This window comes from Osmerus eperlanus, chromosome 8, assembly GCF_963692335.1.
Source record: "Osmerus eperlanus chromosome 8, fOsmEpe2.1, whole genome shotgun sequence".
Classification (NCBI taxonomy): Eukaryota; Metazoa; Chordata; class Actinopteri; order Osmeriformes; family Osmeridae; genus Osmerus; species Osmerus eperlanus.
In genome coordinates this window covers 401,727-427,205 of record NC_085025.1, presented here as the reverse complement: position 1 = coordinate 427,205, position 25,479 = coordinate 401,727, and the positions used below count along the sequence as shown (strand labels likewise).

Genomic DNA, 25,479 nt, shown 5'->3' with positions numbered 1-25,479 from the left:
TTGTTGTGGTGACATTACCTTCCTGCTGTCTGGCAGTGTGGGCTTGGCAGAGTCATCCTCCTCCACCAGGAAGGACTTCTCCGGTGAGACATCCTTGTTTGGCTGTAGGAGAGAGGCTGTTACAGGTGGGGGCTAGAGCCGGGCTAGAGTAAGGGGCGTGTGCGTGTCCACTCACTGAGTGTGCTCCTAAGTGTGCGGGAAGTCTCCTGCCAGGCATCTTGGGCCTGCTGGCCGTGGGGTGAGACAGCTTCTCTGAGCCTGGAGACAGGTCCCTAAACCCTAGCAGGTCTGGAGGGGGGGGTAAGACAGGGCATGGTGACAGAAAAGTTACAAAAATAAAACAAAGTCATCTGAGGGAGACAGAGTAAGTGTGTGAGAGTATACAGAGCAGGGGTGTAGCCGTAACGCCCCTGCTCTGTATACCAGTGCACACTCTTACTCTGTATCAGGGGCGTTAGGGGCCTGATACAGAGTAAGAGTGTTTGTGCACTGGGAAAACAGAGATGGCCTCTCCCCGTGCAGGAGGGAGGGAGAGGTTGAGAGGGTTTCCATGTTTCTGACACACTGTTCCAGCAGCCACTTGTCACTTTTATAGGGTTAGGGTATAGGTGTCATCCAGAATCACCCCACACTTCCCCCGGGGCTGGGCAACAGCACTCAGATCCCTCCTCTCCCTCTCTTTCCCTCTCCCTCCCCCTCCTCTCCCTCTCCCTCTTTTCCCTCCCTCTCCCTCCTCTCCTTCCTTCACCATCTCTTTCCCTCACCCGCTAACGTTAGCTAGCTAGCTACCCACATGACTAAATACGGTCACATACAAGAGAATCCACATTCTGTGTGTTTAACTAGAGGAACCAGCAACCAGTCAGGCACACACACACACAACGGGCACTGCAGCACCAGTGAAAACCCCGGTAATCGCTCTCTCCTTTCTCTGCCTGTCCTCCACCCCTCCTGACAGGAGAGGGATTAAGCTCTCTGCCTGTCCTCCACCCCTCCTGACAGGAGAGGGATTAAGCTCTCTGCCTGTCCTCCACCCCTCCTGACAGGAGAGGGATCAAGCTCTCTGCCTGTCCTCCACCCCTCCTGACAGGAGAGGGATTAAGCTCTCTGCCTGTCCTCCACCCCTCCTGACAGGAGAGGGATTAAGCTCTCTGCCTGTCCTCCACCCCTCCTGACAGGAGAGGGATTAAGCTCTCTGCCTGTCCTCCACCCCTCCTGACAGGAGAGGGATTAAGCTCTCTGCCTGTCCTCCACCCCTCCTGACAGGAGAGGGATTAAGCTCTCTGCCTGTCCTCCACCCCTCCTGACAGGAGAGGGATTAAGCTCTCTGCCTGTCCTCCACCCCTCCTGACAGGAGAGGGATTAAGCTCTCTGCCTGTCCTCCACCCCTCCTGACAGGAGAGGGATTAAGCTCTCTGCCTGTCCTCCACCCCTCCTGACAGGAGAGGGATTAAGCTCTCTACCTGTCCTCCACCCCTCCTGACAGGAGAGGGATTAAGCTCTCTGTCCCACGGGCTGAGAGAACTCACACGCCTGAACTATCAAGCCTTCAGCATGCTTAGTTCACACGTGTGAATTAGCATCTGTGAAGGGCTTCGTATGCAACAGGGGCATTAGCACCAGTAATCACGTCCTGCTATGTGAAACTCACCATAAACATGTATCATTTCAACTGAGAGGAGCCCAGCCAGCCGGCTAGGATAAAAGGATAACACAAAGATTGTGCCATCATCCCATCAACGGCACATAAGTCATAACATCAACATGCAATCGTTCCTTCTGCTCAGCCATTTAAGTGAACTACTATTCTCTGAGGTTGATGAGTTAAGAGTGAATATTCTAGGAGATTTTGTGGTGAGCTCAGTACAGCATTGAGATGGGCATTTAGATTGTCTTTCTTTTGAGGCTTTTACAAACCCTAACTCACTACATAAAGCACAGTGTGTGTTTGAGTGTGTGCATTTGTATGTGTGTGTTTGTGTGCGTTTGTATGTGTGTGTGTTTGAGTGTGTGCATGTGTGTTTGTGTGCTTTTATGTGTGTGTTTGAGTGTGTGCGTTTGTATGTGTGTGTATATAGGGGGTCAGATGGGTGAGCGGTTAGGGAATCGGGCTATTAATCAGAAGGTTGGCGGTTCGATTCCTGGCCGTGCGATACAACGTTGTTTCCTTGAGCAAGGGGGGGGAATGTGTTCTTACTGTAAGTCGCTCTGGATAAGAGCATCTGCTAGATGACTTAATGTAATGTATGAGTGGTGTATGCTTCTACATAATATCAATGTCCTGTGTGTGTGTGTGTGTGTGAGAGAGAGTGCTTCTACAATCATGGCCATAAGTTTTGTCAATGACAAATGTTTGTTGGTTCTGTATTTGAGAAAAATGTTTTCACATGTTTCTATAGATTACTGGAATACAATAAGGCACATTTCATATTTTTTTAAGCTTTTTGGGGCGAAAATGTTCAATATATGCAAATAGTCCCCTCTTTTACAGCAGTCAATCTGCTTAAAAAAAAATTCCCCTGTACTGATGATATGACTTACTGAAATTATGTTAGCAGTCATTTTATGCCAGCAAACTCTGCAAACACAAAATGTATGTTGCTCCCAATACTTTTAGCCACGGCTGTACACATACCCATGTCCAAGGCCTTCTCTCCCCAGTCTGCAGACAGGGTGTTTGGTTTGCTAGGTAACATGGGCTCAAAGTCAGACTTTGGTCTCTGTGAAGGCACCTCTCCATTGTGTCTGTAACAGGGAGGAGCAGGAGAAGAGGGAAGAGTACATCTAGTTACGGCAAGGTAAAAGGGCTAAACAATAATAATCTTGACTAGCAGACATGTAACAGCAGGGTGGTGGAGAGAGGGCTGGAGGGAGGTGGAGAGAGGGCTGGAGGGAGGTGGAGAGAGGGCTGGAGGGAGGTGGAGAGAGGGCTGGAGGGTGGTGGAGAGAGGGCTGGAGGGAGGTGGAGAGGGCTGGAGGGAGGTGGTGAGGGAGGTGGAGAGAGGGCTGGAGGGAGGTGGAGAGAGGGCTGGAGGGAGGTGGAGAGGGCTGGAGGGAGGTGGAGAGGGCTGGAGGGAGATGGAGAGAGGGCTGGAGGGAGGTGGAGAGGGCTGGAGGGAGGTGGAGAGAGGGCTGGAGGGAGGTGGAGAGGGCTGGAGGGAGGTGGAGAGAGGGCTGGAGGGAGGTGGAGAGAGGGCTGGAGGGAGGTGGAGAGAGGGCTGGAGGGAGGTGGAGAGAGGGCTGGAGGGAGGTGGAGAGGGCTGGAGGGAGATGGAGAGAGGGAGGTGGAGAGGGCTGGAGGGAGATGGAGAGAGAGCTGGAGGGAGATGGAGAGAGGGCTGGAGGGAGGTGGAGAGGGCTGGAGGGAGGTGGAGAGGGCTGGAGGGAGGTGGAGAGGGCTGGAGGGAGATGGAGAGAGGGCTGGAGGGAGGTGGAGAGGGCTGGAAGGAGATGGAGGTGGAGAGAGGGCTGGAGGGAGGTGGAGAGAGGGCTGGAGGGAGGTGGAGAGAGGGCTGGAGGGTGGTGGAGGGCTGGAGGGAGGTGGAGAGGGCTGGAGGGAGATGGAGGTGGAGAGAGGGCTGGAGGGAGGTGGAGAGAGGTGGAGAAAGATGGAGAGAGGGCTGGAGGGAGGTGGAGAGGGCTGGAGGGAGATGGAGAGAGGGCTGGAGGGAGGTGGAGAGGGCTGGAGGGAGATGGAGGTGGAGAGAGGGCTGGAAGGAGGTGGAGAGAGGGCTGGAGGGAGGTGGAGAGAGGGCTGGAGGGTGGTGGAGAGAGGGCTGGAGGGTGGTGGAGAGAGGGCTGGAGGGAGGTGGAGAGGGCTGGAGGGAGGTGGAGAGGGCTGGAGGGAGGTGGAGAGGGCTGGAGGGAGGTGGAGAGGGCTGGAGGGAGATGGAGAGAGGGCTGGAGGGAGGTGGAGAGAGGGCTGGAGGGAGGTGGAGAGGGCTGGAGGGAGGTGGAGAGGGCTGGAGGGAGATGCAGAGAGGGCTGGAGGGAGGTGGAGAGGGCTGGAGGGAGGTGGAGAGAGGGCTGGAGGGAGGTGGAGAGGGCTGGAGGGAGGTGGAGAGAGGGCTGGAGGGAGGTGGAGAGAGGGCTGGAGGGAGGTGGAGAGAGGGCTGGAGGGAGGTGGAGAGAGGGCTGGAGGGAGGTGGAGAGGGCTGGAGGGAGATGGAGAGAGGGAGGTGGAGAGGGCTGGAGGGAGGTGGAGAGGGCTGGAGGGAGGTGGAGAGGGCTGGAGGGAGATGGAGAGAGGGCTGGAGGGAGGTGGAGAGGGCTGGAAGGAGATGGAGGTGGAGAGAGGGCTGGAGGGAGGTGGAGAGAGGGCTGGAGGGAGGTGGAGAGAGGGCTGGAGGGTGGTGGAGGGCTGGAGGGAGGTGGAGAGGGCTGGAGGGAGATGGAGGTGGAGAGAGGGCTGGAGGGAGGTGGAGAGAGGTGGAGAGAGATGGAGAGAGGGCTGGAGGGAGGTGGAGAGGGCTGGAGGGAGATGGAGAGAGGGCTGGAGGGAGGTGGAGAGGGCTGGAGGGAGATGGAGGTGGAGAGAGGGCTGGAGGGAGGTGGAGAGAGGGCTGGAGGGAGGTGGAGAGAGGGCTGGAGGGTGGTGGAGAGAGGGCTGGAGGGAGGTGGAGAGGGCTGGAGGGAGGTGGAGAGGGCTGGAGGGAGGTGGAGAGGGCTGGAGGGAGGTGGAGAGGGCTGGAGGGAGATGGAGAGAGGGCTGGAGGGAGGTGGAGAGGGCTGGAGGGAGATGGAGAGAGGGCTGGAGGGAGGTGGAGAGAGGGCTGGAGGGAGGTGGAGAGGGCTGGAGGGAGATGGAGAGGGCTGGAAGGAGATGGAGGTGGAGAGAGGGCTGGAGGGAGTTGGAGAGGGCTGGAAGGAGATGGAGGTGGAGAGAGGGCTGGAGGGAGGTGGAGAGAGGGCTGGAGGGAGGTGGAGAGGGCTGGAGGGAGATGGAGGTGTTGAGAGGGCTGGAGGGTGGTGGAGAGAGGGCTGGAGGGTGGTGGAGAGAGGGCTGGAGGGAGGTGGAGATGGCTGGAGGGAGGTGGAGAGAGGTGGAGAGAGATGGAGAGAGGGCTGGAGGGAGGTGGAGAGGGCTGGAGGGAGATGGAGAGAGGGCTGGAGGGAGGTGGAGAGGGCTGGAGGGAGATGGAGGTGGAGAGGGCTGGAGGGAGGTGGAGAGAGGGCTGGAGGGAGGTGGAGAGAGGGCTGGAGGGTGGTGGAGAGAGGGCTGGAGGGAGGTGGAGAGGGCTGGAGGGAGGTGGAGAGGGCTGGAGGGAGATGGAGAGAGGGCTGGAGGGAGGTGGAGAGGGCTGGAGGGAGATGGAGAGAGGGCTGGAGGGAGGTGGAGAGGGCTGGAGGGAGATGGAGGTGGAGAGAGGGCTGGAGGGAGGTGGAGAGAGGGCTGGAGGGAGGTGGAGAGAGGGCTGGAGGGAGGTGGAGAGAGGGCTGGAGGGTGGTGGAGAGAGGGCTGGAGGGAGGTGGAGAGGGCTGGAGGGAGGTGGAAAGAGGGCTGGAGGGTGGTGGAGAGAGGGCTGGAGGGAGGTGGAGAGGGAGGTGGAGAGAGGGCTGGAGGGAGGTGGAGAGAGGGCTGGAGGGAGGTGGAGAGAGGGCTGGAGGGAGGTGGAGAGGGCTGGAGGGAGGTGGAGAGAGGTGGAGAGAGGGCTGGAGGGTGGTGGAGAGAGGGCTGGAGGGAGGTGGAGAGAGGGCTGGAGGGAGGTGGAGAGAGGGCTGGAGGGAGGTGGAGAGGGCTGGAGGGAGGTGGTGAGGGAGGTGGAGAGAGGGCTGGAGGGAGGTGGTGAGGGAGGTGGAGAGAGGGCTGGAGGGAGGTGGAGAGAGGGCTGGAGGGAGGTGGGGAGGGCTGGAGGGAGGTGGAGAGGGCTGGAGGGAGGTGGGGAGGGCTGGAGGGAGGGCTGGAGGGAGGTGGAGAGGGCTGGAGGGAGGTGGAGAGAGGGCTGGAGGGAGGTGGAGAGGGCTGGAGGGAGGTGGGGAGGGCTGGAGGGAGGTGGAGAGAGGGCTGGAGGGAGGTGGAGAGAGGGCTGGAGAGAGGGCTGGAGGAAGGTAGAGAAAGGGCTGGAGGGAGGTGGGGAGGGCTGGAGGGAGGTGGAGAGAAGGCTGGAGGGAGGTGGAGAGAGGGCTGGAGGGAGGTGGGGAGGGCTGGAGGGAGGTGGAGAGGGCTGGAGGGAGGTGGAGAGAAGGCTGGAGGGAGGTGGAGAGAGGGCTGGAGGGAGGTGGAGAGAGGGCTGGAGGGAGGTGGAGAGAGGGCTGGAGGGAGGTGGAGAGGGCTGGAGGGAGGTGGAGAGAGGGCTGGAGGGAGGTGGAGAGAGGGCTGGAGGGTGGTGGAGAGGGCTGGAGGGAGGTGGGGAGGGCTGGAGGGAGGTGGAGAGGGCTGGAGGGAGGTGGAGAGGGCTGGAGGGAGGTGGAGAGAGGGCTGGAGGGAGGTGGAGAGGGCTGGAGGGAGGTGGGGAGGGCTGGAGGGAGGTGGGGAGGGCTGGAGGGAGGTGGAGAGGGCTGGAGGGAGGTGGGGAGGGCTGGAGGGAGGTGGAGAGAAGGCTGGAGGGAGGTGGAGAGAGGGCTGGAGGGAGGTGGAGAGAGGGCTGGAGGGAGGTGGAGAGAGGGCTGGAGGGAGGTGGAGAGGGCTGGAGGGAGGTGGAGAGAGGGCTGGAGGGAGGTGGAGAGAGGGCTGGAGGGTGGTGGAGAGGGCTGGAGGGAGGTGGGGAGGGCTGGAGGGAGGTGGAGAGAGGGCTGGAGGGAGGTGGAGAGGGCTGGAGGGAGGTGGGGAGGGCTGGAGGGAGGTGGAGAGAGGGCTGGAGGGAGGTGGAGAGAGGGCTGGAGGGAGGTGGAGAGAGGGCTGGAGGGAGGTGGAGAGAGGGCTGGAGGGAGGTGGAGAGAGGGCTGGAGGGAGGGCTGGAGGAAGGTGGAGAAAGGGCTGGAGGGAGGTGGAGAGAGGGCTTGATAATGGATTAGGGATCGACAGGGTAATGTATTAGGGATTGGCAGGTGAGCGGGGTTAGAGAGGGAGGACTGACTTGGCTCCAGGTGAGGGTGCGAGGGGCTTGTCGGGGCGCTTGGGGGGCAGGCTGCCTGGCCGGCCCTTGCCCGGGGGGGCCAGGGGCTTCTTAGGGGGCACCACAGGGGCGGAGGGTTTGGCCTTCGGGTCGGGCACCGTCTTGTCACCTAGAGGGAGAGAACAGCAGAGGCTGGTGTTAACAACTATCATCATCCTCATCATTCCTCATCATGTTCCCCTGGAGAGAGCTGGGAAACACAGCTCTGAGGTTTCCCCTGGAGAGAGCTGGGGTGGGAAACACAGCTCTGAGGGTGGGAAACACAGCTCTGAGGTTTCATTGACAAACTTTTAACTACATAAGACCTAGAGTAACAATATTGTAGGTACATAGGAACTGCTCTGTACTTGACATTAAGGTTACATTAACTACCGTGTAACTACATAGCAACTGTCACTGCATTGTTGCCAAATATGCAAACACTCCCCACACACACACTCTCCATGGACTACACAGTAGTAAACACACACACTCTCCAGGGACTACACAGTAGTAAACATGATAAAACTAAGAAATAAACTGACAAACAAACAAAGACATAACGTGTGTCCTGGATCAAGGACAAGGCTGTTTCCAGCTGCCCTCCTCTTCCATGCTGTTTAACTAAACATGCTCTCTGTGGACTGGGGTGCCCCAAGCGCTGCTCACAGAGGAGGAGGGAGACAGAGGGAGTAGGAGAGGGGGGGCAGAGAGGAGAGAGGGGGGAAACAGAGAGGAGAGAGAAGGGTGTGTGTGTGTAGAGCTGGAGAGAGGGGGGAAACAGAGAGGAGAGAGAAGGGTGTGTGTGTAGAGCTGAGTGCACTACACCACATTTAGGGCTTCCAAGCCTTTCTCACAGATGGAAAGGTCATTTCTAGAATGTGCAGGATCCCTCTGGGATGTGGAAGTGTTCTTCTGCTCCATGAAACACAGGCTGGAAAAGCCACTGCAGTGATGCAGGGAGTCAGATAGCTGAGCGGTGAGGGAGTCGGGCTAGTAATCTGAAGGTTGCCAGTTCGATTCCCAGCCGTGCAAAATGACGTTGTGTCCTTGGGCAAGGCACTTCACCCTACTTGCTTCGGGGGAATGTCCCTGTACTTACTGTAAGTCGCTCTGGATAAGAGCGTCTGCTAAATGACTAAAATCTAAATGTAAAATTTAGCTTCATCTGCATACAAGCCTGTCACCCTGCATCATCAAGACACTGGCACATCTCAACACATCTCCAGTCCTCTCTCCTCTCCCTCTCTCCACTCGCTCCATCTCTCCCCTCCATCTCTCTCCCCAGCAGAGCATTTCAATAAGTGTCTGGTGTTTCTATCTAAGCTAAACTTTTATCTGGGTCATTGCTGCAACTCTACGAATACTGTTCTATCACTTCATTCTTCAGGTAAAACGGAGAAGAAATTATCATTAACTAGAGAGGGTACAATTTCTGGGGAAATTGTAGGGTGTGCTTGCTTGCGTCGGTTGCACAGGGGTCTGTTTTTGGATGACATTTTTACAACTGATATTTCTGCATATATAAAAATGCATACTTATTATTTATAAAGATTATATAGATTTAAAAGCATTTTTTTGCTGCTCATTTACAACTGAAAATACGAGTGAAGTGTAGAATGAAATAGATGTCTTCTCATTTCCCCTGCAAGAGGCAGCCTCATAGCTGAATCAAAACGAATACATTTGGCAGACCGGTGTAAAAATTGACCTAATCTCTATGACTTAAACGTCCTTTTAAGTTTTTCCCTTCTTGTGATATTTTAAGGCATTTAGCCTACTCATATTGCATTCATTCATGAATAAAGAACCCCCTTTGAAGATTATTATACGACGTTACCGGCAGTAGAAGATGGAATCGCGATTCAAACAGTACCATCTGCTAACTGAAAATATGCCCCCAAAAACGTAAATAAACTTGACATTTATTTAGTGGAAAATCGCTTTCATAAAAAGCTCACTGGTAGCGATCATTGTCAGTAACAACGCCAAGTGTGATATAGCCCTGTGTGGAGAGCTGCACCGGTAAATTGTACTACTACGGTACAGTACTAGACTACTGCTGTGTTCGTCTTGGTAGCGATTGCGTTGGTTGAATTGGATTTAATGTTCCGTTGTACGGTTTAGGCTGAAATTAATTATTTTCATGAACAGATTGACAAAGTTTAGGCTGTGGCAATGAAGTTAAGGTTAGTAGTTAGATAGACTTTTGATTTAAGTAAGGGGAGTGCCGAACATGTTCTGTCGCCGTTTGACTTCCTACAGTGTAGATGTTTTTGTAGTGTCTGGCGTAGGCTACAGCGTTGCAGTGAGCAACACTGGTTTGAAACCACAGGTAATGATAATTTCACCCACAAATCGTTTACTTGTAATGTAATAATAAATCCTACAACGAAAATGTATTTGTGAGGAATGTTTATTTTAACGATTGAAAACAGATGCATCATAGACCACTGTAGTATGTGTTGCCCGGGCAACAGAGGCTAATGTCATGCTAATGCTTCAGTGAAATAGTAGACTACCGTTTCCGAAAGTAGATGTGGGCCTACTTCCTTAATAATATCAGCTAATATTGTACATTTCATAATTGTGTTTCACATCACAAAGTAAAATGAGTGAATAGTTATCACCCTGGCCTCTTTGCTTGTGGCGTTTCTGCAGCTGCCTTGCAGTAAAGCTATAGTTAGCCTAGCTATCCCCCAAGTTAACAGACGTGAAACGAATGTTCTGCTACAGGTAGTCACGCGTGTTTTCGTGACGTTAGTAACGTCAGTGACTGTGGCTAGCAAATTAGACACTGTTAGCTTCACTTTTCACCAAAAAAACGCAATTTCTACTTAAACCATGCAACGGAACGTAAATGAAAATACAACCAACGCAATCGCTAACAAGACGAACCTTTTGACACCGCCGTTGTGTATGTAGTCCAAATATTGACTGATCCTTAGGGGGGCGAAAATAAACAATAATAAATAATATATATGTGAGAGAACAAAGGTTGTGCCCTTGCCGAAGGCAAAGCACACCCAATAAGAGTGACAAACTTAGTACCTAGACTCAACATGTATGACAGGTAGATAGAGACAGACACACACACACAGCAGGTTACAGACTTGCACCAGATTCTGTGCGTGCAGCATTTCCTGTAGGCAGCTTGTTAACATCATATCATAATCTCTTCTGTGATTCAAAACTACTCTGCCAAATACTGCTGGAGTGAACAGAACACTGATTCAAATACTGCTGATTCAAATACTGCTCTGTTGGTGTGAATACAGCCCTGTGATTCAAATACTGCTCTGTTGGTGTGAATACAGCCCTGTGATTCAAATACTGGCCTTTTTGTTATGGCACATGTAAGTGGACCAGGTCTCGCATCCCCTTGGTAGAGCCAATCACAGCAGGGTCTGGCTGAGGGACTTCATCAAGGAGCAGGGGAGTAGGGGGGGAGCAGGGGAGGCAGGCAGAGGTCAGGAGGCTGTCAGATTAAGCTAAAGATGAGTCCTCCCATGTGAGGAGGAGCAGGAGAGGACAGGAGCAGGACAGGAGGAGAAGGAGCAGTCTGTCTGTCTGTCTCTGTCTGTCTCTGTCTGTCTGTCTGTCTCTGTCTGTCTGTCTGTCTCTGTCTGTCTGTCTGTCTGTCTGTGTCTCTCTCTGTCTCTATGCCCGTCTGTCTCTGTCTCTATGCCCGTCTCTCTCTGCCCGTCTCTCTCTGCCCGTCTCTCTCTGCCCGTCTCTCTCTGCCCGTCTCTCTCTCTCTGTCTGTGTCTGAGTCTCTGTCTGTGTCTCTGTCTGTCTCTGTCTCTCTCTCACACACGCTCACAGCAAAAAAACAGGAAAATACCACATTTGAATATTTTAAAGACGAAAAAATACAATACTTAGTAATCAATTTTCATCACTGTCCTTATTAGTGATGAAAGATGCCTCTGGAGATGAGGGAGGAGAGGGTCTTACCGCGGTCCTCTGGCCGGGGCAGAGAGGGTTTCTTGTCTGCACTTGGGACCTCGGGTTTGAGAGCTAAAAAACGAAACATGTCTCAGTCAGTCAGTCAAAACTTCCACCACTGCTGTCCACAGAGAGAAAAGTCCCACACTATCTGACAAACAGACCGACAGCTGCTGTGGACCTGCTGAGAGGATGTGACTGGGGTTAGGGGTTGGTGTTTATTGTCTGGGAACTGACTTCCTGTGCGAGCGACAGCGTGGAGATGGTGAAGAGATCGTGTTTTCTGCTGCTTGTGCAACCTTGCCACCACAGCATCCTGTCTGTAATCCAGATGCTACAGACACAAGCTTCACTTCTGAGGGCTTTCTAATACATCATTTACATTTAGTCATTTAGCAGACGCTCTTATCCAGAGCGACTTACAGTAAGTACAGGGACATTCTCCCCGAGGCAAGTAGGGTGAAGTGCCTTGCCCAAGGACACAACGTAATTTTGCATGGTCGGAATCGAACCGGAAACCTTCTGATTAATAGCCAATTCCCTAACCGCTCAGCCATCTGACCTCCATCACATCAGCTAACCAACTGTCCGAATGCACCGCTGTGTCAGTTAAAAGGCATTAACAGCAGAAGGATCAACACACTTGACTGTGTTATCACACACTATCAGACTAACACCACCAAGCAGCAGCACAACTCTGTTAAATGGATCAATGTGCGTCTACGACAGCTGCCCGATGCTTCAGAGCTGCCCGATGCTGCAGAGCTGCCCGATGCTGCAGAGCTGCCCGATGCTGCAGAGCTGCCCGATGCTGCCCGATGCTGCAGAGCTGCCCGATGCAGCAGAGCTGCCCGATGCTGCAGAGCTGCCCGATGCTGCAGAGCTGCCCGATGCTGCAGAGCTGCCCGATGCAGCAGAGCTGCCCGATGCAGCAGAGCTACCCGATGCTGCAGAGCTGCCCGATGCTGCAGAGCTGCCCGATGCTGCAGAGCTGCCCGATGCTGCAGAGCTGCCCGATGCTGCAGAGCTGCCTGATGCTGCAGCTCAGAGGAAGAGCATAATAATTGAATAATCCAGTACGTCGCTTTGGATAAAACCTTCAGTTAAAGGAACACACTACACTCTACTCTGATAGACTCTACACACACACACTTATTAAGCCTTGTTTTATAAACAGAAAGGGACCAGGTCCATTCAGTGGAAGAAGAGAAATGTATTGCAAAGTTCATATTCTGCATACGTCCCTCTTGACAACCCAACAAAGTGCAAGTGAAAGTGGATTGATGTTGTATGGAGCATTTTGACATTACATTATGAAAAATGATGAAAAAATAATGCAGCCTTCTTTGCATCACTGCCCCTTCACTCTGATTGGTCCTCTGGTCTGCAGCGAGTCTGGTCTGATATTTCAGGTTGGATATTTCGAGAACCGGGCACTCTGCAAAGTTAATATGTTCCTTTTTATAATCCAACGGAGTGCAGTAAACTACCGCGATTGAACTAATGCGATTAACAAAGGCATTTGCTAATTAAATGAAAGTAAGCATAGTAGGGGGAAATCATGGGCGTATCTAGCCCTATTTTATTTTTAGTTTTTTTGAGATTGTCAAATTCACACAACAACCGATTTAGGGATCTAAATTTGTTAATTTCTCTTCCTAAAACCCACTAGAGGAGACTATTTAAAAGGATATTTTCAAAAGTTTCTTCTGGGGGAACATGCCCCAAGACCCCCCTAGTTTTGCGGGGTCACAGGAAAAATAATAGTTTTTATCTAGGGGATTAGCCCCCCCAAAAGTGGGAACCTAGATTCGCCCCTGAGAGAAATTCTGTTTCGTTATTAGGAAAGCGAATTCGCTCTAAAGCTACAATTGATATTCAGCTGCTTTCAAAGGGGCTGGCTAGCTAACAGAACGACAATATAAAGTGGATATACTTTCAATATCATGGAATTTTGTTTCATAAATGTGTTTACTGAACAAGTAGCCTACCGTGATTGAACTAATGCGATTAACTAAGGCATTCGCAATGAAATGAAACTATGCAAGGAAAATAGGGAAATTTGATTTTACTACCGATATTCATCTGCTTTGAAAGGGGCTGGCTAGTGAACAGAATGACAATATAAAGTGGATACTTTCGGTATTTGTTACATTAATTAATGTGTTTACTGATGTCAAACCTGCCAGCACACTGCACATGTACAAGCGCCGTATGGTGAATTAGGCCTACAATTATGACAACTGGCTCAACCATTGTGCATGTAATGACTTCTGTTATGAACTAAATGTTTAGACGTTTGTGCTGGTAAAACAATTTAACAGAGAACCAATATAGTACATTTTGATCAGCATAACATAAGCAATTTATAACATAGGAAACAGCAGACAAATGAAGGCTACATGATCATTTACATGAATGTAAGCTACCACAGTATTGGCAATTTGACTAGAATAGATGTGGAGGTTTACCAAAACTTTAGAGAATTTCAATTGTGATCTGAGAAATATTGGTACCAAAACCACTAAGAAGAACTGTATCCCGGGCACTGCACTATCTATAATTTCAGGAATCTGTATGTGTGTTCCACAATTTTTATCACAGGCACTATGCAGTAGTATATATAAATTACATATGAAACATATGTAACTTTTACATATGAAAGGTAATCAAATATATTTACATAATTTAGAATTCCTAAGATTAAAAATATAATTTAGAACTGCATTGTTTTTAGTTAATATGACCCGCTAGTGCAATTCCCCTTTATATCCAGTAGTGGACGCTGTAGCAGTGTTCAGGATAAAAAGTTCTAGAGTACAGAAAAAGAGCATACGATAAGAAGCAGAGTTGTCGACACGATTACGCAGAAGCAAAATAAAAGAATTAAGTTGTGATATAATAATTTTTGAGATAGTAAAGTTATTTTCATTTGCAAACAAAGAATTCATGATCTGAATTGGAAGCTACATTTTGTTTTGTTCCCTCATCTGATGTCTCCGTTAAGTTCTCTTTTTAACGTGACATCGTAGTGATATGTTGTAGCTTAGCCCTAGCATGGTCGAAATTTGAACAGAAATATATTGTTTCGAGTGGAAACAGAATGTATTTGAGAGAATAAGTTTAAAACCAATCGGAGATATATATGCCGATATGTGAAGTTATAGTTTTGTGTTTTATTGAAATGGTCAGTGTATTTTGCCAATGTGTAACGTTCCAGATAACACGTGGTGATACTGTGCTGCTAGAATGTGTACCTATTGTAAATAAACATATGACAGTTTTTTCTTTTACTTTGGGGTATGTTTTGCATTTAGACTAGCGTGGTTGTTTTGAAAGAAATGTGCGAATTAGCAACAGTAAATGAGAGAACCGGACGCATTTTGTAGTCGGTTCTTTTTGTTGTCTCTCGCTGTAGCATGGCTGTTGCAGCGTTACCATGGGAAGTGATACAATTAGGGAAGATGATTTGAGTGATATTTGTGTAAGTTGGAGTTGAAAACTAATATTGAACTCTATTACTGTTTGATATGTGCAGATTGTTTTTTTCCCCCAGTGTAAATGACTGTGTGGTAATGATGGGTCGTTCGCGAACGATCCGGCTCTAAGAGCCGGCTCTTGAAGGTGAACATCGGGAGCTGGCTCGCATATCTGAAGAGCCGACTCTATTTTTAATAGATTAATACAGTCTATAAAAACTAAATGATTATGAAATAATGAATTTTAATTGTATTTAAAATAATTGACTAATTCAAAGAACAACAAAAAAATACTTGTAGGCTTAAAGGCGCACACGATCATCCTCACATTCTGTTCCTGTCAATCCTGCATGAGGGAGGGCCGAGCCAACTCACACACAGAGTAGTCAAAACTCGGAGAGCCATGACAAATCAATGCATTTTTAAAGATATGTGGTTACGGTCGAGTATGATTTCATTTAATAATTTAATTCAAATTGTTTTCACACCTATCATAGTCAAATTCATAGTTAAAACATGTATTTTTTAAAGAGCCGTTCGGGAGCCAAAAGAGCCGGCTCTTTTTAGTGAGCTGAGCCATACGAGCCGGCTCACGAAAAAGAGCCGGAATGCCCATCACTACTGTGTGGATTGGATCGTACTGAAGTCCTGTCGTCATCCGGTGGATGCTGCTCCTGTCGCACGTGGACTTGGAGAGGAATCAGATAGGACTGTGCCTTCATGTTTTTTGTTTTTCATGAGGTCTCCAACGTTATATACACTACCCGGGTAGTAGGTCTGTTAGCAGATAACTTTCTTCTTCTTCTTTTATTTTCTTTTTGACGCATTGCACTACAAAACAGTACATCCACTACATACACCACATACTGATACTGATAATGGTGAATAAATGCAGGTAAATTCAAACTGTATCTCTGTGCCCAGTATCATTCCTCCTAAAGCATTCCTATAGATACCAGCCATTCCTTAGTTACTATTTTACACATATATTTTATAGAGATCATTATAGAAAGAATTAAGAGTGTTACATATAGAAACAAACAAAAAACCTTTTCAGAACTAAGCATCCATAACCCTGAAAACGGTTGCCATGGTAACCCCTTAAAGAGGAAGTGAGGAATAGGAAGCAACAGCCTCATCCCCTCACACTCCTCTCGGACATGGGTAAGTTAGACTCATCCTTACCTGTGCTGTTAGATAGCCGTGTTCCAAGTGATACAGTGATGGTTCTTACCTGTGTTGCTAGACAGCTGTGTTCAGAGTGATACAGAGATGGTTCTTACCTGTGTTCTTAGATGGCGGTGGGGGCTTCTTGGGTCTCTGAAACATACGGAAGGGTTAGGGTTAGGGAACCCAGGAAGACGCTACTCAGAGTAGATCAAGAGTTGGAGAGGAGGCTTCTCCAATGGATCCATTCATCAGGTTCAGAACGGAGAAATAGACATTCATTATTGTAAATACCAGCAGAGGGAGTAGATCAAGCACAGGCTTGATCTAATCTATGCTAACACAGGCAATCCCTGAGTACACAAGCAGGGCAGTGCAGCAGATTAAACAATAGTATTAGTACTATATTATTCGTATATATTGATATGGTTTTGTTCACTGTGCCTGGTAGCAGAAATGTGGTTCCTTAGGCTAGAAAAATACTGACTGTTCCTTCACACTTCTGACCCTTGATGCTCTGCTGTACATTCTAGATGCACTATGTCTAAGCTGTACATTGTAGATGCACTATGTCTAAGCTGTACATTCTAGATGCACTATGTCTACGCTGTACATTCTAGATGCACTATGTCTACGCTGTACATTCTAGATGCACTATGTCTACGCTGTACATTCTAGATGCATTATATCCAAGTTGTTTTGGATGAAAGGCCCCAGAACTTGGTGTCGTGTTGGGGAGGTGTCGTGTTGGGGAGGGGCCGTGTTGGGGGAGGGGCCGTGTTGGGGAGGTGTCGTGTTGGGGGAGGGGCCGTGTTGGGGACGTGTCGTGTTGGGGAGGGGCCGTGTTGGGGAGGGGCCGTGTTGGGGAGGGGCCGTGTTGGGGAGGGGCCGTGTTGGGGGAGGTGTCGTGCTGGGGAGGGGCCGTGTTGGGGAGGGGCCGTGTTGGGGAGGGGCCGTGTTGGGGAGGGGTCGTGTTGGGGGAGGGGCCGTGTTGGGGAGGGGCCGTGTTGGGGGAGGGGTCGTGTTGGGGGAGGGGCCGTGTTGGGGGAGGGGCCGTGTTGGGGAGGGGCCGTGTTGGGGGAGGGGTCGTGTTGGGGGAGGGGCCGTGTTGGGGAGGTGTCGTGTTGGGGGAGGCTCTCCTAGCGCCCGGCTGGTGTGCTCACCAGCTGAATGTGTCTCTTTGTCTGGCTTTGGAAACCAGATGAGCACACACTCATGTGATAGTTCACATTCTGTGAAATTGTTATTTTTTGCGTGTTTAGACATTTTAATTCAGACAAAGAAATTACCTCAGGAGCGCATTTACAGTCCATCTGCATATTCATTTCTGGGAGGAGGCAAGGCGGAGTCAGTGGCTCGTTCACGTGCGGTCAATCTCACAATGATTGTGATTTATAAAGGAAAGGTGCGCAGGACCCCCAACACGGCCCCTCCCCCAACACGGCCCCTCCCCAACACGGCCCCTCCCCAACACGGCCCCTCCCCAACACGGCCCCTCCCCCAACACGGCCCCTCCCCAACACGGCCCCTCCCCCAACACAACACCTCCCCAACACGACACCTCCCCAACACGACACCTCCCCAACACGACACGTCCCCAAAACGGCCCCTCCCAAACACGACACGTCCCCAAAACGGCCCCTCCCAAACACGACACCTCCCCCAACACGACCCCTCCCCAACACGACACGACCCCTCCCCCAACACGACACGGCCCCTCCCCCAACACGACACGGCCCCTCCCCCAACACGACACCTCCCCCAACACGACCCCTCCCCAACACGACACGACCCCTCCCCCAACACGACACGGCCCCTCCCCCAACACGACACGGCCCCTTCCCCAACACGACACGGCCCCTCCCCCAACACGGCCCCTTACCCAACCCGCCCCCTTCCCCAACCCGCCCCCTTCCCCAACCCGCCCCCTCCCCCAACACCCCCCCCTCCCTCAACCCGCCCCCTCCACCAACACCCCCCCCTCCCCAAACACAGGACCCTCCCCCAACACAGGACCTTATATATAAAAATTATTATAAAATATATTATTCTTAAACTATACTTACAAAGCAAACGTACAAAAATCTAAACACAAGTTGTCAATGGGGGTGTGAATATACAAAATCGGTACCTTTAAGTACATGTCCAATTGTGTGTAAAAAAAAGAAGATATACAATAAAAATGTATGAAGCTCTCCTTGAACATATTGAAACTAGATTTGAGTATCCTCTTCGTCTGCTAGTGCAACTGGAGAGTTGAGGAGGACAGGCGGAAACCCTAACCCTCATCTGAAGGTGCCTTTGAACTGGAAACTAAGATAAGAAAACTAAAGCACACAGATGTAGGAGGAGGCTGTTCAGCTATCCAAGGACCTTTCTTCTTATTGAAACCCTCCTCTGGGTTTGGTAGAGACTGGAATCTTTATGCCCAGTTAAGGAAGACAGATTAACAGGGAAGACTGACTAGAGACAGACAGACTAGAGACAGACAGACAGGAGACAGACTGACTGGAGACTGACTGACAGCCTGGAGACAGGCTGACTAGAGACAGGCTGACTGGAGACAGGCTGACTAGAGACAGGCTGACTAGAGACAGGCTGACTAGAGACAGGCTGACTAGAGACAGGCTGACTAGAGACAGGCTGACTGGAGACAGGCTGACTGGAGACAGGCTGACTGGAGACAGGCTGACTGGAGACAGGCTGACTGGAGACAGGCTGACTGGAGACAGGCTGACAGGACACAGGCTGACTGGAGACAGGCTGACTGGAGACAGGCTGACTAGAGACAGGCTGACTAGAGACAGGCTGACTAGAGACAGGCTGACTAGAGACAGGCTGACTGGAGACAGGCTGACTGGAGACAGGCTGACTGGAGACAGGCTGACTGGAGACAGACTGGAGACAGGCTGACTGAACAGAAACTCACCTCTTCTGAGTCAGGTTTGGGAGGCAGTTTGACGGATCCTCTTGGAGTTGAAGTCTGAGAAACAAAAGACGTAAGAACACAAATGTTTGTTCATTCAACAAGTGTCGTCAGTCCAGTCCACTAGAGCAGTGGTTTTCAAAGTGGGGGTCGCAAGACAACGAGGGCGGGTCGCGAGATGATTTCCAGAAATCAAGGAACATTGTAAAACAATTACAAATAGCATATTTTAGCCAAGATTTTAACAGGTTAAAAACAGTAGTTAAATTAATGCATGCAAATAAAAAAGCCATCAGCCTTTTGATTTTCCATTCACTGTAAGTATGGCAAACCATCTGACATCCAAGCAGGAGGACGCATTAGTTGAACTGTCAAGCGACCGAACGTTAAAGACAGCATTCTCAGCCAAGACACTGGCTGAGTTTTGGATTTCAGTGGAGAGGGAATACCCATGGCCGCGGGAACTAGGGGCGATTAGGGTGCTGCAGCACCCCCTGACAGCACGAGAATGTAAAATGATATGACTTGAAAATCCACCACCGCGGCACAGCCCCGCAGTAGCGGACTGGCCATCGGGAGCACCGGGAGAAGAATAACGATGGAAAACCAGGCTAAGAAACGTAAGGGTGGGGCTGAAAAATTAAGAGATAAAAATACATCACCTTCACTAGATAAGGTTTTACCAATTGAAAAACAGCTGTTTATTTTAAACTAAAGCTCAAAAAATATTTTGCCCTCAAATCAGGGCCTATTTTTACTGCCACGTATACGTAAACCACCTCCGTGGATGCGGGGGTCGCGAGTCACTGGCACCATTGAGAACCCCTGCACTCCATTATTTTAAGGGTCGTGGGCTGACTGCACTAGAGGGAGACAGGGTTCTTCTGTGTGGAGGGACAAGCATCCTGTTTTCAACACACATGATTATTATTGTTGCCACTAAAGGCCCCTGAGGAGGTTACTACAATGTGATAGAGCTCTCATCTCTGAGTGAGTCAGGATACAAGGTTGGACAATGGGTCTCATGTACGAGGAGATACCCTGGTGAGACCAGCTACTGTATTTTTGGGAAAATAAGCCTTGTATAAGTCGCAACCCACCAGAATGGGAGCTTTGTGTTTGTAAAGCCGCACTGGAATACAGGCTGCACTTGATACGGGAACAATGATACCAAGCAGTGCACGAGTATAGGCGATCTTACAGCATGCCGTTGTGTAACACACTTCGAAAACGAAAGTAAGTAAGTGCGTAATGTACGTTTTCTATTGCCCGGGAATGAACTCATATTTAAAAAGCATTCACGAAAAAAGTGTTTCTACTGTTGTTCTGTTATAAAAATGCGCTATAAGCCTCACCAAGCCGCGGCTTATACCCGTTTTTTTACCCGATACGGTAGATCTGTGTTCTGGAACCTTCTCTAGAGACACACTGGTGGTTGTTGAAATCGTACCTCTTTCTCCCCGTCGGACAATAAGGCCACAAAATTGTCGGGGAACACACCCTCCTTCCCCCCGATTTCTCCTCTCCACCAGCCTGGCTCCCCGGTATCCTGGCAACATCATCATCATTATCATCATCATCAGTCCTGACAACAGCAGCAGCATCAGCAGCACATATCACAGCTGACACACAAGAAACTAGTATCAAACTGGTACTGTATATAGTTTCAAACAAGGAAAATGTACTTCAACTACTTCCACAGTGGTTTCACCAGGCAGATTGATAACCGCAGAGTGATAACCGCAGAGTGATAACCGCAGTGATAACAGCAGATTGAAGTCAAACTACTTCATGACCAATAGATGGCAGCAAAACATTTCCCATCTCACGCTCTGAAACCCAGTGTACCCCCGAGGGGCTGGCTCCCACTAGGGGCCCAGAGCCAAGTGTCTGGCCAGCTTCAGAGTGATGATCATTAAGCACCTAGTTTATGAAACCTTGGGGTACTGTTTATGAAACATCCCTGACGGGGTGACTGGATGCTGTGAACACGGACTGACTGACAGTAGGGTTAGGGTTTACTGGCCCAGTGAACAGCCTTACAGCACACTGACCACCAGGACAGTTCATGTGTTCATGAGTTAAATGGATTTAAACATTAAACGTCTCTCATAGTTAATGTGTCATCATTTGTAACTTGAGGCTCCTTGTTGCTATAAGAGAACCTGGCTGTGGATGATGTCTCCTCCCCCAGTCTCACCTTGAGGATGTCTCACCTTGAGGAGGAGCCTCACCTTGAAGAGGAGGAGCCTCACCTTGAAGAGGAGGAGCCTCACCTTGAAGAGGAGGAGCCTCACCTTGAAGAGGAGGAGCCTCACCTTGAAGAGGAGGAGCCTCACCTTGAAGAGGAGGAGCCTCACCTTGAAGAGGAGGAGCCTCACCTTGAAGAGGAGGAGCCTCACCTTGAAGAGGAGGAGCCTCACCTTGAAGAGGAGGAGCCTCACCTTGAAGAGGAGGAGCCTCACCTTGAAGATGAGGAGCCTCACCTTGAAGAGGAGGAGCCTCACCTTGAAGAGGAGGAGCCTCACCTTGAGGAGGAGGAGCCTCACCTTGAAGATGAGGAGCCTCACCTTGAAGATGAGGAGCCTCACCTTGAAGATGAGGAGCCTCACCTTGAAGATGAGGAGCCTCACCTTGAAGATGAGGAGCCTCACCTTGAAGATGAGGAGCCTCACCTTGAAGATGAGGAGTCTCACCTTGCTGAGGATGTGGATGATGTCTCCCTCCACCAGCGTGAGCTCGTCGTCATTGGTGGCCTCAAAGGCGAAGGTGGCCTTGCAGAGCTCTCTCACTGCAGAAGATGAACACTGTCACCAACATGGTCGACGTTTACAACAATCACATCAAATGCTTGTTACTCTGAGCCCTCTCAGATACAGAACAGTCTCAACATGGAGCAAGGCAGTCAGACACAGTGTCTATGTGCTGTTTAGACATTGCTGGATGACAGCATCCACTGAATGGATAACATGTAAAACATCCGAGGCAGGCAGCGTTGGTGACCTCTCACCTTTAGCTCTGCTGTCCCCGTCATCTCTCTGGCTGGCTGAGTGGGTGGGCTTTGCAGCGGATGGTAATGATGGGATTGGCTAAAATGAAGTGGAACATAGATGGTTTTACTGACGTGATTGGATGGCACTCTGGACCGCCCTGGTTGTTCTCAGCCAATGAGACATCAGGAGTGGACTAGCAGAGGAGGTGACAGGTAGGGATGGGGATCGATACCCGGTTCTTTAAGGACCCGGTTCCAAATTTCTCAAAACCCGAAGATCAAAAGGTCCGAGCTTATCGATACCGCTATCGAGACTATGTAGGCTAATATTTACATTACATTTAGTCATTTAGCAGACGCTCTTATCCAGAGCGACACAGTAAGTACAGGGACATTCTCCCCCGAGGCAAGTAGGGTGAAGTGCCTTGCCCAAGGACACAACGTCAGTTGGCACGGCCGGGGAATCAAACTGGCAACTTTCAGATTACTAGCCCGCTTCCCTAACCACTCAGCCACCTGACTCCTAATATAATGTAACTTATGTCTCGAGAGAGTAGTTATGTCATTTAAATCAAATCACTGATGCACAAACGTACATCGATTGTCTAATAAAATTACTAAATTCAATTGAATGGCCTGCCAACCGCCTTTAACCCTCGTGCTGCCTTCGGGTCACATGACCCAAAGGTTCACAACGAACCATCGCTGTGTTTACCCAATTTCACCCAATACAAAAACAAATAAAAATAATTTTCTTTTAACCATTGCAATGTGGGGGGTCTGAGACAGCCCGACAGTTAAAAGAAAATGCTTCACTTTGTTTTTGTATGAGGTAAATTTGTCGGGTCAGAATGACCCGAAGATAACACAAGGGTTAAACTAAAAAAATAAGAATTTAATTGGCTCACGCCCTGCTTTATTTCTCATTTTGTTGCTAGCTAAGATGGCTGAACGTACTAAGCGGTCAAAGGCTCGGCTACATTTTAATAAAACCAAAGATAAGGACGAAGTGACGTGTAATATATGTTCGAAGATAATTTATTGGAAGGGGGGGGGGGAACACTACTGCAATGAATAAGCACCTCAACGTTGTGCATGAAGGTAAAATGCATTCGACTGTCTTCGAGAAGCAACGGTGCCTCCAGCTGCCGGACAATCCTCCTCCTCAACCCAAGTTTGCATGGTGAGCGCAGTCAGCACACCCCAACTTCGTAGAAAGTAGGCTATCCATCGTTGACAATAATAAGCCTCAATAATAAGAGCCAGGGCTCTACAGTGCAACTATTTCACTCGCCTATGCCCCTAATATTTGATGCGTGCGCAAACCGGAATTTTTTTTTTTTAACAAGCACAGTCAGTGTGTGAGTAAAGACTAGCCTCCCCCGCCCCTGCTGATCATTCAAAACATAGTCACCGGGAGCATGGCTCTGTGGGCTGCTTAAGCATCTTGTTAAACAATAACAGAGACAGAACAAAATAGGGATGAGAAAAGGAAGGTTTGGGTTTGGTTAGCTGGTCATTTAGCTAGATCAGGTGCCTTTTGTTGAAACGTGTTAAACCTTTCATAGTCTTGAATAATGACGGCTTGTCAATGTCACTTTTTGTCAACCAACTAATCACAGTCATTTATACTATTTACTCATCCAGGTTGTGGATAGTACATCTGTAGTGGACAATTGTAGATTTAGCCAGAGCCAGGATCCATTGTGCCAATATGTGCTCCTTTTATCCAGCCTCCTCCTGAGAGCAGCACGTTCCCCTTGTTCTATTTGACATCTGTTTTACTTAAGTTATTGTTATAAATGTTGTTCAGTAATCTTGTTTACATAAAGTGTGGTATGGGTTGTGTGGGTGCTGCTATATGTTTAACATTTGCCAAATTAATTCATTTAGATGGTGATTAGCTCAAGCTCACCCCAGAAAAGTATCGATAGTGGTATCGATAAAGACTCGTTAAGCAGTCTCGAAAATGCTATCGATATCGATACAAATTTACGATCCCCATCCTTAGTGACAGGGTCAGGAGGTGACAGGGTCAGGAGGTGACAGGGTCAGGAGGTGACAGGGTCAGGAGGTGACAGGGTCAGGGGGTGAAAGGGTCAGGGGGTGAAAGGGTCAGGGGGTGACAGGGTCAGGGGGTGACAGGGTCAGGGGGTGACAGGGTCAGGAGGTGACAGGGTCAGGAGGTGACAGGGTCAAGGGGTGACAGGGTCAGGAAGTGACAGGGTCAGGAAGTGACAGGGTCAGGAGGTGACAGGGTCAGGAGGTGACAGGGTCAGGAGGTGACAGGGTCAGGGGGTGAAAGGGTCAGGAGGTGACAGGGTCAGGAAGTGACAGGGTCAGGAGGTGACAGGGTCAGGAGGTGACAGGGTCAGGAGGTGACAGGGTCAGGGGGTGAAAGGGTCAGGGGGTGAAAGGGTCAGGGGGTGAAAGGGTCAGGGGGTGACAGGGTCAGGGGGTGACAGGGTCAGGGGGTGACAGGGTCAGGAGGTGACAGGGTCAGGAGGTGACAGGGTCAAGGGGTGACAGGGTCAGGAAGTGACAGGGTCAGGAAGTGACAGGGTCAGGGGGTGACAGGGTCAGGGGGTGACAGGGTCAGGAGGTGACAGGGTCAGGGGGTGACAGGGTCAGGAAATGACAGGGTCAGGAGGTGACAGGGTCAGGGGGTGACAGGGTCAGGAGGTGACAGGGTCAGGGGGTGACAGGGTCAGGGGGTGACAGGGTCAGGGGGTGACAGGGTCAGGGGGTGACAGGGTCAGGGGGTGAAAGGGTCAGGGGGTGAAAGGGTCAGGAAGTGACAGGGTCAGGAGGTGACAGGGTCAGGAGGTGACAGGGTCAGGAGGTGACAGGGTCAGGAGGTGACAGGGTCAGGGGGTGAAAGGGTCAGGGGGTGAAAGGGTCAGGGGGTGAAAGGGTCAGGGGGTGACAGGGTCAGGGGGTGACAGGGTCAGGGGGTGACAGGGTCAGGGGGTGACAGGGTCAGGGGGTGACAGGGTCAGGAGGTGACAGGGTCAGGAGGTGACAGGGTCAAGGGGTGACAGGGTCAGGAAGTGACAGGGTCAGGGGGTGACAGGGTCAGGAAATGACAGGGTCAGGAGGTGACAGGGTCAGGGGGTGACAGGGTCAGGAGGTGACAGGGTCAGGGGGTGACAGGGTCAGGGGGTGACAGGGTCAGGGGGTGACAGGGTCAGGGGGTGACAGGGTCAGGGGGTGACAGGGTCAGGAGGTGACAGGGTCAGGAAGTGACAGGGTCAGGGGGTGACAGGGTCAGGGGGTGACAGGGTCAGGGGGTGACAGGGTCAGGAAGTGACAGGGTCAGGAAGTGACAGGGTCAGGGGGTGACAGGGTCAGGGTGAACACAGGCTAGGCAGGGGGGCAGCTATGAGGAAATATGGCTGTGGAGGCTGGGATGCAGAATAAGCTATGCAGGCGAGACTGGATGAGGAGAAAGGAGAGGTTCAGAGACAGTCAGATGGAAGCTGGTGACTGAGAATCAAGTTCAATAACATTCCAGTCACAGTAAAACAAACACCTGCTAATTATCTATGCAACAGTGCATTCTAAGACTTTTGTTTCCTTAGAAGAGAAGCTGGATTTCCTTCCCCTGCAAAGTCCCCCCTCCTAGCCCCCTGCCCCGCCTCCTAGCCCCCTGCCCCGCCTCCTAGCCCCCTGCCCCCCCCTCCTAGCCCCCTGCCCCCCCTCCTAGCCCCCTGCCCCCCGCCTCCTAGCCCCCTGCCCCCCCTCCTAGGCCCCTGCCCCCCCTCCTAACCCCCTGCCCCCCCTAACCCCCTGCCCCCCGCCTCCTAGCCCCCTGCCCCCCCCCTCCTAGCCCCCTGCCCCCCGCCTCCTAGCCCCCTGCCCCCCCTCCTAGCCCCCCCCTCCTAGCCCCCCCCCTCCTAGCCCCCCGCCTCCTAGCCCCCCGCCCCCCCCCTC

General features: G+C 51.1%; 1 protein-coding gene across 1 annotated transcript in view; it reads right to left on the bottom strand.

The window, feature by feature from the left end:
* The window catches only part of cd2ap (CD2-associated protein), a 51,503-nt gene that overhangs the window by 5,064 nt on the left and 20,960 nt on the right, over window positions 1–25,479 (bottom strand). Inside the window, exons 4-13 of the mRNA XM_062468028.1 lie at window positions 21,565–21,643; window positions 21,251–21,345; window positions 20,005–20,103; window positions 18,558–18,611; window positions 15,745–15,781; window positions 10,992–11,054; window positions 7,017–7,164; window positions 2,636–2,745; window positions 176–288; window positions 19–102 (exon numbers count right to left, since the gene is read on the bottom strand). Of these exons, the coding sequence (XP_062324012.1) occupies window positions 19–102; window positions 176–288; window positions 2,636–2,745; window positions 7,017–7,164; window positions 10,992–11,054; window positions 15,745–15,781; window positions 18,558–18,611; window positions 20,005–20,103; window positions 21,251–21,345; window positions 21,565–21,643 (882 nt within the window). The remainder of the gene's footprint in view (window positions 1–18; window positions 103–175; window positions 289–2,635; window positions 2,746–7,016; window positions 7,165–10,991; window positions 11,055–15,744; window positions 15,782–18,557; window positions 18,612–20,004; window positions 20,104–21,250; window positions 21,346–21,564; window positions 21,644–25,479) is intronic.